This window comes from Staurois parvus, unplaced genomic scaffold (genome assembly GCF_062004578.1).
Source record: "Staurois parvus isolate SC_StPar_1 unplaced genomic scaffold, SC_StPar_1.0 ptg000209l, whole genome shotgun sequence".
Classification (NCBI taxonomy): Eukaryota; Metazoa; Chordata; class Amphibia; order Anura; family Ranidae; genus Staurois; species Staurois parvus.
In genome coordinates, this window is record NW_028318005.1 from 334529 (window position 1) to 351136 (window position 16608).

General features: G+C 44.4%; 1 protein-coding gene across 5 annotated transcripts in view; it reads left to right on the forward strand.

The window, feature by feature from the left end:
- Positions 1–1169: 1169 nt before the first annotated feature.
- PHF2 (PHD finger protein 2) overlaps positions 1170–16608 on the forward strand; it is a 412799-nt gene continuing 397360 nt past the window's right edge. For all 5 annotated transcript variants that reach the window (XM_089678677.1, XM_089678680.1, XM_089678679.1 and 2 more), the window contains exon 1: positions 1170–1541. In XM_089678677.1, coding sequence (XP_089534803.1) covers positions 1444–1541 — 98 coding nt within the window. In that variant the 5' untranslated portion in view covers positions 1170–1443. The remainder of the gene's footprint in view (positions 1542–16608) is intronic.

A 16608-nucleotide genomic window follows, 5' to 3' on the forward strand; every position in this document is an offset into this window, starting at 1 on the left:
CTCCCATACACAATGTATAGTACAGTGTAGAGTGTGGTGTTGTGGTCTTCTCTCTCCCATACACAATGTAGAGTACAGTGTAGAGTGTGGTGTTGTTGTTGTCGTCTCTCTCCCATACACAATGTATAGTACAGTGTAGTGTGGTGTTGTCTTCTCTCTCCCATACACAATGTATAGTACAGTGTAGAGTGTGGTGTTGTGTTGTTGTCTTCTCTCTCTCATACACAATGTATAGTACAGTGTAGAGTGTGGTGTTGTGTTGTTGTCTCTCTCCCATACGCAATGTATAGTACAGTGTAAAGTGTGGTGTTGTGTTGTCTTCTCTCTCCCATACACAATGTATAGTACAGTGTAGTGTTGTGTTGTTGTTGTCTTCTCTCTCCCATACACAATGTATAGTACAGTGTAAAGTGTGGTGTTGTGTTGTCTTCTCTCTCCCATACACAATGTATAGTACAGGGTAGTGTGGTGTTGTTGTTGTCTTCTCTCTCCCATACACAATGTATAGTACAGTGTAGTGTGTGTTGTTGTTGTCTTCTCTCTCCCATACACAATGTATAGTACAGTGTAGTGTGTGTTGTTGTTGTCTTCTCTCTCCCATACACAATGTATAGTACAGGGTAGAGTGTTGTGTTGTTGTTGTCTTCTCTCTCTCATACACAATGTATAGTACAGGGTAGAGTGTTGTGTTGTTGTTGTCTTCTCTCTCCCATACACAATGTATAGTACAGGGTAGAGTGTTGTGTTGTTGTTGTCTTCTCTCTCCCATACACAATGTATAGTACAGGGTAGTGTGTTGTTGTTGTCTTCTCTCTCCCATACACAATGTATAGTACAGGGTAGTGTGTTGTTGTTGTCTTCTCTCTCTCATACACAATGTATAGTACAGTGTAGTGTGTGTTGTTGTTGTTGTCTTCTCTCTCTCATACACAATGTATAGTACAGGGTAGTGTGTGTTGTTGTTGTCTTCTCTCTCCCATACACAATGTATAGTACAGGGTAGTGTGTTGTTGTTGTCTTCTCTCTCTCATACACAATGTACAGTGTAGTGTGTGTTGTTGTTGTCTTCTCTCTCCCATACACAATGTATAGTACAGGGTAGTGTGTTGTTGTGTTGTTGTTGTCTTCTCTCTCCCATACACACACACAGTACAGAGTGGAGAGTAGACGGTGCGGTGAGGCAGGCAGGCAGAGCTGTCACCAGGGGGCACACAGACAAAGCCTGTCCCCGCTCCGAGCCCCGCTCAGCCGCCGCCTCCCTCGCTCTGATCCGGGAGGAGCTCGGGGAGAGCCCACGGAAAGTTTCCCGCATTCGGCGCCCCGCATTGTGCCCGGATCCCGAGCTGTGCCGCCCGGCTCCCCTCCCCCTCCCCTCGCCCGGCTCCCCCCGGTCTCCTGTCCTCCGTCCCTGGCTGGGAGTGTTGTTGTGAGCGGGGATCTAACATGGCGACGGTGCCTGTGTACTGCATCTGCCGCCTGCCCTACGACGTGACCCGCTTCATGATCGAGTGCGACGCCTGCAAGGATTGGTTCCACGGCAGGTAGGGATCGGCTGCAGCGGGTGTATCGGGTGTGTGTGATCCGGGCCTCCGGCTGCGCGGTGCCCGGGGAGGGGAGGGACGGGGGTGTCCGGGGACGGCTCATTGTTACCCCGGTGATTGCCAGCTCAGGTCTATTGTGTAATCGGGGCTCTGCTTGGAAATCGGGGGGCTCCCCACTCATTGTCCCGATCTGATCGGGGGTCCCCCGTGTGTGATCGGGGAGGACGGGAATGTGTCCCCGGGGTTTGGTTTTGGTGGGAATGACAGGCGGCCTCCTCCTCCTCTCCGTCCTCCGCCTGTCACTCTCTACACCACCATTGTTCTCCACACTGTCACCGGACACATCCTCCATGTGGACCTTCACTGCCCTCTGCTACATCCTAAATGTGGATCTCCACTGCCGACTGATACATCCTCCATGTGGACTCTGCCTCACTTCTTCATGTCTACTGCCAGCACTTAGGAAGGATCACCCCCAATCTGTTCTCATCCCTGCCATGACCCATCTTTATCCCTTATACCCACCATGACCCATTCTCACCCCACCATGATCAGTCCTCATTCTTCATCCCCACCATGACCATCCTTAAACTTCATCCCTACAGTGACCCGTCCTCTTCCTCCATCCCCACCAGTCCTCATCCCTACAGTGACCCGTCCTCTTCCTCCATCCCCACCAGTCCTCATCCCTACAGTGACCCATTCTCTTCCTCCATCCCCACCAGTCCTCATCCCTATCGTGACCCGTCCTCTTCCTCCATCCCCACCTGTCCTCATCCTCACCATGACCTGTCCTCTTCCTCCATCCCCACCAGTCCTCATCCCTATCATCACCTGTTTTCTTCCTCCATCTCCACCAGTCCTCATCCTCTAACTCCACCAGTCCTCATCCCTACCATGACCCATCCTTATCATCCAACCCCACCAGTCCTCATCCTTACCATGACCCATCCTTATCATCCAAACCCACCAGTCCTCATCCCTACCATGACCCGTCTTCACCCTCCAACTCCACCAATCCTCATCCCTACCATGACCCATCCTCATCATCCAACCCTACCAGTCCTCATCCCTACCATGACCCATCCTCATCATGCAACCCTACCGGACCTCATCCCTACCATGACCCATCCTCATCACCCAACCCTACCAGTCCTCATCCATATCATGACCCATCATCATCCAGCCCCACCAGTCCTCATCCCTACCATGACCCGTGGTCATCCTCCAACCCCACCAGTCCTCATCCCTACCATGACCCGTGCTCATCCTCCAACTCCACCAGTCTTCATCCCTACCATGACCTGTCCTCATCATCCAACTCCACCAGTTCTTATGCTCACCCTCACCATGACCAGTCCTCAACCTACAACCCCACCAGTTTTCATCTGCTCTGTGTCCTTTCCTCATCCCCTTATAAGAAGTTCTCATCCACCTCGTTGAGTGGTCCTCATCCCTCTATAACCAGTTCCATCCCCCATGAGTGGTCGTCTTCACTCCACAACCCATCCTTATCTCCCATTACTGACTCTTACCCACCAGTGACCCATCCTCACATGAGTGGTCCTCATCCCTCCAACCAGTCTTCATGCTCCTGTGACCTTTCCACATCCCCTGGGTCTCATCCTCATTCCCCTCCCAATGATCAGACCTCATTCCTCTTCAACCTTTCCTTATCACCCCATGACTCATCCTCATCCCCCAAGGACCCATTTGTATCCCCATGAGGGGTCCTCTTCCTCCTGTAACCCATTCTCATCCTTCACGACCTGTTCTCATCCTCCCTTGAGTGGTCCTCATCCCCTTGACCCATCCTCATTCCCCCTTGTCCTCATCCTCCCATAACCCTTCTTCATCTCCCTATGGTCCTCATCCCCCCTTCGAGTGTTCCTCATCCCCCAGGACCCCTTCTCATTCTCCCTGTGAGCGGTCCTTATTGCCCGTGAGCAGTCTTCTTCCCCCATGACTGATCCTCAATCCGCCTTTTCTCCTGTGTGTTGTGACTATCTGGGTGGAAGCAGAAACTTGAATGGCGGGCACACCAGCGTGCAGATATCTCTGTAAAAAGTAGATCAGACAAAGCTGTTTTTAGTATGGCTGCCTTTAACCCTTTGGGGGTCTTTATAGCGGAGGGCATGGGGGGGGGATGTAAACAGCTGAAGGCAGGAGAGTGTCGTGGCTCATCACCCGTCGCACGTCTCCAGTTGTCGCGGCTGGAACATCCTCAGCGCTCCGACGTCCACCATCAGGAGGAAATCTTGCCATGAATGGTTTTAGTGGCTCTGAATGGGGATCAGCTGGTCTCGCTCTGGCTGCTTCATTGACAGACGAACAATAAGGAGCTTGTGCTCCATTAACCACTTCTGTTCACCAGACAAGTGCCGCCAGGGCTGACCAAGGCTGCCAGCACTCTGCTTCCAGGCCGGGCCCGGCATTACATGGCACAGCCATCACCAAAGTAAAAACAAATACAAACCTGGAGATCTGTGGCCAGGCCGGAGCCTGCCGTACGTGGCACCTTGATACCCTCAGCCAGTGCAAGTAAATTAGAAAACGGTGCGGGTTCCCTGTGCAAGAATTTATTGAACGCATCCAAAGAAAAAGTGCAGCCAGTCAGATTGGATCAATAGCATTCCATGAAGCCGATTCTTCCACTCTCCTCATTACCACTGATCCTGGCACGGATCACAGGCAGCTGAGGAGGACGAGAGGAATCAGCAGGATTCTGATTGCATTGTGTACAAAGGGTTAAAGAGGAGAGAGGGGGCCACACGGTACAATGACAGCTCTGACAGAGGGATGTGCATCACAGATCAGCAACCGTGACAGTTGTGTCCAGCCAACGATGACAACCCCACACATCATGGCATCCAAAACATTAACTAATTGCCTTTGTTTACATCGATTGTGAAGGATAGATAAAGCTACCAGTATGTGTGCCTGGATGGATTATACTACATGGGGTTAAATCTTCTAACCCGTCTTGTGCGACTGTCTACCATGATGAGTGTTTTTGTATGTTTACATCTGTGTGATGGTCTCTGGAGATGGTTATTGTATGCGTTTACATCGGGTGGCCTGTCCTTTGCGATTGTCTGGTGAATATTAGTTTGTGTGTTTATATCGTGTGACCCATCCTGTGTGATTGTCTCTGATGGTCAGTATATGTGTTTGTATCGGGCGACCTGTCCTGTGTGATTGTCTCTTATGGTCAGTGTATGTGTTTTATATCCGATGCTCTCTGATTGACTCTGATTGTCTCTGATTAAGGTTTGTGTCTATATTTATGTTGCGTGACCCATCCTGTGCGATTGTGATGATGGTTAGTGCATGTGTTTGTATCGGGCGACCTGTCCTGTGTGATTGTCTCTTATGGTCAGTGTATGTGTTTTATATCCGGTGCTCTCTGATTGACTCTGATTGTCTCTGATTAAGGTTTGTGTCTATATTTATGTTGCGTGACCCATCCTGTGCGATTGTGATGATGGTTAGTGCATGTGTTTGTATCGGGCGACCTGTCCTGTGTGATTGTCTCTGATGGTCAGTGTATGTGTTTATATCAGGTATCTGTGCTCTCTGATTGTCTCTGATTGAGGTTTGTGTCTATATTTATGTTGTGTGACCTATCCTGTGTGATTGTCTGTGATGATGGTTAGTGCATGTGTTTGTATCGGGCGACCTGTCCTGTGTGATTGTCTCTGATGGCCAGTGTATGTGTTTATATCAGGTGATCTGTGCTCCCTGATTAAGGTTTGTGTCTATATTTATGTTGGGTGACCCATTCTATGCGATTGTCTCAGATTGTTAGTGTGTGTTTATATCGTGTGATCTGTACTTTGTGATTATCTCTCTTGAATGTTAGTGTTTGTGTTTTTTATTGTGTGACTGTTGATGGTTAGTGTATGTATTTAAATGATGTGATTGTCTCTGGTGTTGGTCAGGTGACCGGTCCTGTGCGATTGTCACTGTTGAATGTTAGTGTATGTGTTTACATTATTTGACTGATCCTGCACGATTGTCTCTGATGATGATCCGTGTATGTGTTTACATCAGGTGACCCATCCTTTTACAGTTGTCTCCACTGAATAGTGTGTGTGTGTTTACATTGGGTGACCCATCCTGGGCAATTGTCTCTGGTGATGGCTAGGCTCACAACACATTTTACAGTCTGATTGCACTATCACCTTTAGATCTACCAACAACTGTGTAGTGCAAGGACCTGCCTGATTGGATAGATTAGGCAGGCCCTCATATTACATAGTTTTGGCAAATCTAAAGTTGAATATTCAAAGATTATACAGTCAGATTGTAATGTGTACAGTGACCCTTGTTTGTGTTTACATTGTGTGACCCATCCTATGTGATGGTCTCTGATGACTGTATGTGTTTATATCAGGTGACCCATCCTGTGTGATGGTCTCTGATGATGGTCAGTGTATGTATTTATATCCGGTGACTCCCTCCTGTGTGATGGTCAGTGTATGTGTTTGTCAGGTGACCCCTCCTGAGTTATGGTCTCTGATGATGGTCAGTGCATGTGTTTATATCAGGTGACCCCCTTCTGTACTATGGTCTCTGATGATGGTCGTTGTATGTGTTTATATCAGGTGACCTGTCCTGTATGATGGTCTATAATGATGGTCAGTGTATGTGTTTTATATCTGGTGACCCCCTTCTGTGCTATGGTCTCTGATGATGGTTGTTGTATGTGTTTATATCAGGTGAGCTGTCCTGTGTGATGGTCTATGATGATGGTCAGTATATGTGTATATATTCGGTGACCATTCCTGTGTGAGGGTCTCTGATGATGGTCAGTATATGTGTTTATATCAGGTGACCCCTCCTGTGTGATGGTCTGTGATGATGGTTCTTGTATTTGTTTATATCAGGTGACCCCTCCTGTGTGATGCTCTCTGATGATGGTCCTTGCATGTATTTATATCAGGTGACCCCTCCTGTGTGATGCTCTCTGATGATGGTCCTTGTATGTATTTATATCAGGTGACCCCTCTGCGTGATGTTCTCTGATGATGGTTCTTGTATGTGTTTATATCAGGTGACCTGTCCTGTGTATTTGCATCAATGCTGATTTTTCGTAGCCCTCTGTGCCAAGGTCTGGCTGTATATTAGTGGCGGTACAGTGCACTGCAGTCTGTCTTCGGTATAACATTGCAGATGATATGAGTGTGAAAGACACGGCAAATTACTGGTTTTCTGTAGCCAGCTGTAATTGTCACCTAGTCTAGAGATCAGATGCTTGGTGGGAAGGTCCTCGCTGTTAGTGTGTGTTGCACTTTTTTGTGTTGAGTTCCTGCGGTCTTGTCTTCTTAGGAAGCTAAGAATGTCGAAGAATTAGAAATGATGGGGAAATGTTATAATATACAGGCTGTATACTTCCTTAGGAGGTCAGAGAATATTTTACAAAATTCTGTAAGCCAGAGAGAATTCAGTTCTTATGGTGTGATGATAGTAAACTGACATCTGATTGATTACCTACCATCAAAGCAAGCTGTTGGATGAACGCTAAACCAGGGTTTTAATGACCATTACATTAACTCAACCAAATTTGCTTATTGTACATTTGGATATAAAAAGTCTACACACCCCTGTTAAAAATGTCAGGTTTCTGTGATGTAAAAAAATTGAGTCAAAGATAAATCATTTCAGAACTTTTTCCACCTTTTAATGTAACCTATAAACTGTACAACTCAGTTGAACAACAAACTGAAATCTTTTAGGTGGAGGGAAATAAAAAAACTAAAATAATATGGTTGCATAAGTGTGCACACCCTTAAACTAATATTTTGTTGAAGCACCTTTTGATTTTATTCCAGCACTCAGTCTTTTTGGGTATGAGTCTTATCATCATGGCACATCTTGACTTGGCAATATTTGCCCACTCTTCCTTGCAAAAACACTCCCAATCTGTCAGATTGCGAGGGCATCTCCTGTGCACAGCCCTCTTCAGATCACCCCACAGATTTTCTATCGGATTCAGGTCTGGGCTTTGGCCATTCCAAAACTTTCATCTTCTTCTGGTGAAGCCATTCCTTTTGTTGATTTGGATATATGCTTTGGATCGTTGTCATGCTGAAAGATGAAGTTCCTTTTCATGTTCAGCTTTCTAGCAGAAGCCTGAAGATTTTGTGCCAATATTGACTGGTATTTGGAACTGCTCATAATTCCCTCTACCTTGACTAAGGCCCCAGTTCCAGCTGAAGAAAAACAGCCCCAAAGCATGATGCTGCCACCACCATGCTTCACTGTCGGTATGGTGTTCTTTTGGTGATGTGCAGTGTTGTTTTTGCACCAAACATATCTTTTGGAATTATGGCCAAAAGGTTCAACCTTGGTTTCATCAGACCATAACACATTTTCCCACATGCTTTTGGGAGACTTCAGATGTGTTTTTGCAAAATTTAGCTGGGCTTGGATGTTTTTCTAAGTAAGAAAAGGCTTCCGTCTTGCCACTCTACCCCAAAGCCCAGATATATGAAGAATACGGGAGATTGTTGTCACATGTACCACACAGCCAGTACTTGCCAGATATTCCTGCAGCTCTTTTAATGTTGCTGTAGGCCTCTTGGCAGCCTCCCAGACCAGTTTTCTTCTCGTCTTTTCATCAATTTTGGAGGGATGTCCAGTTCTTGGTAATCTCAGTGTTGCGCCATATTTTCTCGACTTGATGACTGTCTTCACTGTGCTCCATGGTATGTCTATTGCCTTGGAAATTCTTTTGTACCCTTCTCCTGACTGATATCTTTTAACAATGAGATCCCTCTGATGCTTTGGAAGCTCTCTGCAGACCATGGCTTTTGCTGTAGGATGCGACTAAGAAAATGTCAGGAAATACTTACTATAAACAGCTGAAGTTTATTTGAGGTTATTTAGAGGCACTTTAAATGATGGCAGGTGTGTACTGACTCCTATTTAACATGATTTTGAATGTGATTGCTTAATTCTGAACACAGCTACATCCCCAGTTATAAGAGGGTGTGCACACTTATGCAACCACATTATTTTAGTTTTTTTTTATGTTTACCCCCCCCCCCCCCCCTAAAAGATTTCAGTTTGTTTTCTAATTGAGTTGTACTGTTTATAGGTTACATTAAAGGTGGAAAAAGTTCTGAAATTATTTATCTTTGTCTCATTTTTTTACATCACAGAAACTTGACATTTTAACAGGGGTGTGTAGACTTTTTTTATCTACTGTATATGGGAGGAGAATCACTCTTGTTGTTACCCTTACTCAGGACCCATGAGCAACAGGATGACAAAACAGGCCATGGTGGTTGAGTGCATTGCTTATTGTTTTCTTTGAAGCAATTGTACCTGCTAATTCCAGGTCTTTCTGAAGCTCTCCACAAGTGGTCCTTGGCTCTTGGACAACTCTTCTGATCATTTTTACTCCTTTATCAGAAATCTTGTTAGGGGCACTTGGTCGTGGCCGTTTTATGGTGAAATTATGTTTTCTACTTCCAGGATTATGGCCCCAACAGTGCTCACTGGAATATTCAGAAGTGTAGAAATCCTTCTGTAACCAATGCCATCCATATGTTTTACAACAATAAGGTTGCGAAGGTCTTGAGAGAGCTTTTTGCTTTTACCCATCATGATATGTTTCCTGTGTGACACCTTGGTAATGAGGCACCCTTTTATAGGCCATCAGTTGAGACTGAACCAGCTGATATTAATTTGCATTGGCAAGTAGCAGGGTTGCTTTCTAATTACTGATAGATTTTAGCTGCTGTCTTGGCTTTCCCTGCCTTTTTACACCTCCCTTTCTTCATGTGTTCAATACTTTTTCCCTGTGTCATTCCATTTTATTACACATAACCTGATTTCTGAACTTATTTGTTTTGGTTTCTTTGTATGTCTGGATTGCATGGATTGTTACTGACATGTGGTGAAAATGTCATGTCAGTAGCATCTTTAGAAATATATTTACCTAGAAAAATGGTGACGTGTTCAATACTTATTTTACCCGCTGTATATTTAGCCTACTCCTTTTTAATCAGAATAATCTTGAAGTTTGTAAACTCGCTTTGTGAAGATCCTGACATATTTACTTCCTTGTGTAGCGCTACCCCTGTAAGAGCCGCTGAATTTTGGGCCTTTTCCCCCACACAGCACCCACAGAGGGCCTAAGAGAAGGAGTTTCAGGAGGTGGAGTCGGTACAGGGATCCCTGCTTGCAGGCAGCAGTGTACCATGGGAGCTGTAGTCCTTAGAATTTGAAAGTAAACAGCAGAGGAGAAGCTGCAAAGCATTCTGGGAATCCAGGAAGCTGGAAATGGCCAGCAGACAGGTAGCACTCACAACATGAAAGGAGATTTTTCAAATATTGGATTGTCAAGTATACTGTAACTGTTGTTTTGAATTGATATTACAATGCTGATGTCACAACATGAAAGTGTATGCTGTGGATCTCCTTGAACATTTGAATAAAAAAAAAACATTGTAGTAAAAGAACTGAATGTCATCCATGACCTCTCCTTCAAAACCAGGGACAGCCATGCAGGTAGCATTTTTAGAGGGAGGTTGTCAATGGCATTCCCCTTAATTGGGTCAGTATAGTTCCTTTAACTGCTTCCCGACTGCTCTATAGCAAACATGGTGGCAGGGATGCGCAAAATCATGTGTATATATACGTGATTAGCATTTTCGGGTAGGGGACGTGCGCACGCGCGCTCCCTACCCACGTTTCTATTGGCTCCTCAGCATGTCAATCACCGGGTCCCGGAACCGATTCTTGGCTGGGACTTGGCGGAGCTGACGGGAGAGATCTGTGTGTAAACAACACAGATCTCTCCCGTCAGCATGAACATGCTGTTTTGTATTGCTCTACACAGCAGAGCAATACAAAGCAGCATGTCTACATAGTAAAACACAACACCGCACACTGCTAATCCTTTGATTGGCCCAGATGTTAACCCCTTCGTGCCCAGTGTCATTGGTACAGTGTCAGTGCTTTTTACCAGCACTGACCACTATATTCGTGTCACTGGGGATGTCAGTGGCAGTTAGCCAGTACCCACCCAGTGTCATAATGACCGCCGCAGTCCCGCTATAAGTCGCTGATCACCTCCATTACTAGTAAAAAAAATAAATAAAAATTCCAGCACCTATACTGCCATTTGTAGACGCTACAATTTTCATGTAAACCAATTAATTTACATGTATCTGGATTTAGCAAAAACATGTAGCAGAATACACTTTGGCCTAAATTTATGACAAAATTTTATTTTTGTATTTCAATGTTCTTATTAATTTATAAAGTTTAAGATAGGAACAACAATACAAGCCCACGCAGGGGCTATCAATTGCACATAGAGCACTGTTTTTTAAAAAAAAAAAATTCTAACACCAACAGAGCAAAAGGTGTGCCTACGCAGGGGCTATCAATGGCACATAAATGTCAAAAACATTAGTATAACACTGACAGTAACTCAAACTAAAGGCAGCTATCCACTACCACACCAAAAACAAACAGAAAAAAGGAAAGATGAGTACAAAAGGAAAAAGATAAAAAGACCAAGAGCAGGGGTCTGAGAATGCCAATACTGAGCAACATCACAATCCCAGACTAGCCTTGGGAAGAAATTTTATTTAACTGGGTATGTTGTATAGCAAAAAGTCAAAAATGTTGTTTTTTCGAAATTGTCGGTCTTTTTTTGTTTATAGTGCAAAAAGCTAAAAAAACACAGAGGTGTTCAAATACCACCAAAAGAAAGCTCTATTTGTGGGAAAAAATTACATAACTTATCAGTTAAAATAACGCAATGTCGCATCGCAAAAAATGGCCTGGTCAGGAAGGGGGGGAGGGGGATCCTCTGGAGGGCAAGTGGTTAAAGAATAACTCCACTTTTGTTGAGGGAAAAAAATTCCCCTCTGGGTTATCTATGCACATTGCAAGGATTTTTACGAACTTTGTTGCAGATCCCTAGCTATTGTTATTCTGGAGACATAACTGTTTGTTTCAGTGTGCAAAGTGAACGTGAATAGGAGTGACTTTTGAATTCTCTATCGGCTAGGTTCTAATGAGGAAAGTGGCATGGTCTGCATCCCTTTAGACATGCTTTCCACTTAGTAGGATCTCACCAAAAATGACATTTTTGTTGCAGGGGATGTCCAAAATCTGACTTGTATCTTAGTGCAGACTTCTGGGAAAATAAGTAAACCAATCACGCAAGCAGGAAATGACATTTCTGGGGGGGGGGGGGGTGTACACAGATGGTGTACAGGTAGCCATACTGCATTTTACAGAAAATTACAGCGCTGCAGATTGAAAAGGTAATTTTTAATAACATCCAATTACATTTATACCTTAAGTCGCAATAATATGCCCTTTAAGCAAAGGTCAGTTGCATCCTTTTTGTCTATTCTATAGAGCCAGCTGGTACAATTTGGTTAAGGGGAATTTTTGAATAGTCAGGTCAATGGCACTGAATGACAGGTCTGTAGTGTCACACTGTGTTACAAAAGAAGATAGTAGTTCAATAGACATTGGAGGAAGCACAATATCCTGTTGTTGATCTTCGCTTCTTTAGGAATGTGGGGATAATGTGCACTGCGATCTTCCCAGTCCTGTTCTAGTATACTATTGAAGTTTGTGTTTGGGATGAGAGCGTAGGACTGCAGTATTGTCCACATAGCAGAACGCCGATCCCAGCAGCTGTTGTGTGCCGTACAATGTGGAGTTGGCCCCGATGCCAAGATCTAGCTGTAAACAATCATGTGTTTGAATGCTTTGGAAAACGTATTTCAACCATGCAGTTGTGAACTGTGTACCAAAATTAGACACAAATATATCATTGTACAGTGCTGGGCATGCTGTCCAAAAATATCACACTAGGGGCTTGTTCACACCGTGTCCATTGAGTCTGCACTGATCTATTCAGATCAACGCATCTCAACGCAAAGGCATGCAGAAAATACACATCTGCATTTTTTCGCACAGTACTTCATGTTGCTGCATCATGCTGAGGTGCCAAGACTAAGTTTCATTTTGTGATTAGAAATATTATTATTCAGTATATAGCGCCAAAAGGTTTGGGCAGCACTGTACATTATAGTGGGGGACAGTACATGAGACAATACAGTAACAAAACAATACACGAGGGGTCCGAGGGCCCTGCTCTTTCGAGTTTACAGTCTAGGAGGGAGGGGATAGTGGTACAGGAGGAAGTGGCTGTGGGGGATGGAGTGGTGGAGATCGGCTGTTAGGTGAGGGTGGGGTATGCTTCCCTGAAGAGATGGGTTTTCAGGGTGTGCCTAAAGGTGAGGAGGGTAGGTGACAGTCTGATGGATTGGGGTAGTGAGTTCCAGAGGATGGGGGAAGTCCTGGAGAAGTCCTGCAGTTGGGCGTGGGAGGAGGAGACCAGGGAGCTAGAAAGTAGGAGGTCTTGTGAGGAGCGAAGAGTGCGGGTTGGGTGGTATTTGGGTATCAGGTCGGTAAAGTAGTTTGGGGCAGCATTATGAATGGCTTTGTATATCAATGTTATTGTTTGAATTCAATGCGTTGGGCAATCGGAAGCCAGTGGAGGGAATGACAGAGGGGGGTGGCAGTAGTGGAGCGGTTGGTAAGGTGGATGAGTCTGGCCGCTGAGAATAAAAAATAATGGCAGCTAGCACCAGAGGTCAGTGCCAAGGGGCATATAAACCACTGTGCAGTCACCACCACCAGCATTCTGCACTCACCAGAACATGTGACTGCGTAAAAAAAAAATGTTACTTTTTTTTTTTTTTATTATTGTAAATTTTTATTGAAGGCCAAAGCCCATTTTTTCAGAACAAGATTACAACACATTTGGTGTAAACGTTGCAGTGAAAGAAGAGAACAAAAACAAAAGAAATATGAACATATTTAGCCAGCATGGTGACCTGTACATTCATATTGTTTTGTTTTGTTTTTTTTTTTTAATTCTATCAACTACCATGTATTGGAGATAAAGAGTGGAAGGCCTGTTGAAGGCCAGCCTAGATAATACCCTTGGCTTCCTCTGTAGATACAGCGGGGAAGTGACACTAAGGGACAGATAGTTAGTTAGTGAATTATTTGCAGGATCACAAAGTAAAAATAAAGTGACCAAAACTTGAGAAAATGAAAACTAGTTCGGCCACCACGTCTAAAGACCCTTTCACATCTGCAGTCTGATTAGATCAGTTTTCAAGGCAGTCTTGATTGGAGTCTCCATGTAAGTCTACGGGCAGGTGGATGTAAATGGACGTGCATCCGTTTACTTACAATCACCTCCAAGTCCATCTAGTTTTGGAAAAGAGTGGGCTGTGCACTTTTCCATTTTTTATTTGGACCTAAACTTGAAGGATCTAAGGTAGCTTGATGTAAACAGATGCAAGTCTGGTTTTATCTGGCCGCCCATAGATCTAATATGGGTTCAGAAAGCTTCAGGTTTAAAATGCAGCAAAAAACTGCACTGATACTGAAGTAACAAAAGTAAAATCCATTCTGTTCTTTTCCGATTCAGCAGGGGATCTGTTCTTGACACTGCCTATGTGGAAAGGGCCTTAAAGACTAGTAAGCTGCAATGTGTTACATTTTTATATTTGAGTTTACATACACTCTAGCACATAGGTGTGAAACTAGCGGCCCTCCATCTGTTGCCAAACTACAAGTCCCATGAGGCATTGCAAGATTGACAGTTACAAGCATGACTCCCAAAAGCAGGGGCATGATGGGACTTGTAGTTTCACAACAGCTGGAGGGCCACCATTTTGACACCCCTGCATCTAGCAGATTTGTTTTTTTTTTTTTTGAGCAATAATTATCACTGAGATGTGTCTTCCCATCCTCTTCATCAACTAGTGAGTTAATCAAATTCATCTTGACTTGTTCTGTATTGCTGAAGATGTTTTAGCGCTTATCTGAATCAGCGGTCCCCAACCTCCCAGGCACTAGGGACCGGCCTTGCGGGAGACAACCCCTCCAAGGACCAGGGGAGGTGGGAAGGGTGTTGGGGGTGCAAGGTTTCACCGGAAATCAGCTCAGTAGGAAGACTCTCAGGACGTAATGCTCTCTCTCTCCTATAGACTGTAGCAGTGTAACGCTCTCCTCCCTCCGCACTCTCCCTTCTCCTCATCACTCCCCCTTTTCTACTTGCACGTCATCAACGTGACCACAGAGAGGACTCGCTCGCTTGCCGCCCACCCTCCAGCAGGCCACTGACCGGCACCGGTCCTCAGCCCTGCGATTGGGGACCTCTGACCTGTCCATTTGAATGTGACTATCTCCTAGTAGCTAAACCATGACCTGGATCAATGAGAACTTTCAACAACCTTCTTCCTAGTTCTTCCAGTTTTTTTTCATAGACCTAAATATGTTGTGACAGCAACACTGAGCCACGTACATCCGTCCCTGCCCTAGAAGGAGTTTACAATCTAATATCCCTCTCGGAGTCAAACACACTACAGTCAGTTTGGGTGGAAGCCAATTGCTCTACTAGTATGTTTTGATTGTGGGAGTAAACTGGTGGAAAATGACACACTCGTTTAATTCCATGCAGAGTGTCCAGGTGAAAACTGAACACAGAGTCTGGGTGCTTTATGGCCAGAACACTAACCACTGTGCCCCCTATATATTGTAATAAATATATTTACTCATATAAGTGACATGCAAGTCAATGCAGTAGCCAGTCTTCTATAGGGAATAGTAGCCAGTTGAAAAGGGTTGGATATATTTTCTTTGAAAGAAGAGGTTCAAAATAAAATAAAATTTTTGTAATCTTGGGACCTGAGATTTTTCCAACCCCGATATTAATTCTTTGCTGGAAGTACACAGAGTTTTGCCCATCACAGTCGGAATCCTAATTTGACGGTGTTTGTATTGAGCACAAATGCAACTGCATGAGTGAACACGGAGGATGTCAATTCATATATTGACTGAGGCTGGTTATCACTACGAGTTATTTACATGTGATGCATCTGATTTGATAGTTCCTTGCCCAAGTAATATAGGGGAACGTCCCTGAATATAGGGGGTAGAAGAGATTTTGTTTTTTTTCCATAGCTTGATTTCAAATATTTTTAAAGTGGTTGTAAATCTCAGACATGAAATATGAACAAAGCATATCCCTCCATGGTGTATACTTGTCTCAAGTAAGAACACTAACTGTCCTTTCTGTCTGTTGCTTGCTTCCTCTGCTATCGGCATGAATCTTTTTTGAAAAGTTTTCCTGACACCAAGAGAAAAATGGTGACAGAGGAGGGACCTTCAACAGATTGACAGCCTTAGCTCTGTGCCTGTGACCTGTGTGAAGGGGGGAGTGTGTCCTTTCCCTCTAATCAGCTTTCAGATCTCTCCTCACTGAGCTCTGCAGTATAATTTCAGATCCCTCCCCGTTTTCTGAACTCTTAGCCAAGCTTTATGAATCCAGCACTTTGAACAGATTTAGAAAGGAGAAGACTGTAGATAAAAAGACCCAACTTATGTAGGAGGATTTTTTTCATCTCTGTGTATCATCTGGGGTCAGTCACTTTGCTGGTTATTTGTAAGGGTTTGCAACCACTTTAACATTTAAAGCAGTCTTTTTCAAACTTTTATCCCAGAGGAACCCTCTGTGATAAAGAGGATCCACAGCTCACAGTACATTCTCATTAGGTTGTAGATACTTATAACACTTAAAGCAGTATAGGCATAGTCGTGAAATTTAATTGAACTAAAAAATAAATGCAGACTATGAAAATTGTAGTGTCTCCTACCGTTGGTGGCACTGTATATTTGTGGGCAGGAGAGATTGCCCCCCTTGCAATGTTGGTCAGTGGAGAAGGGTCCCCTCAGTGGGAAAAAGAAGGCTCCCTTACAGTGGTGATCATTGGCAAGAATGCCACCTTAAGGCTACATGTGCATTTAAGCTTCCTTGGACGCTAACATCTCCTGGCCACTGAAAAATACTAAATGTGGCAAAAACACATGTTAATGTGGTACCGCGGTTAGCTGGGTTTACCTGTGTTTAACCACGTTTATCACTTTGGCGTTTATTCATTTCATTGTTCAGAGTACTTGCCATTGAAATAAATGCCCAAGCACTAAACGCGGTTAGCGTTTTTTG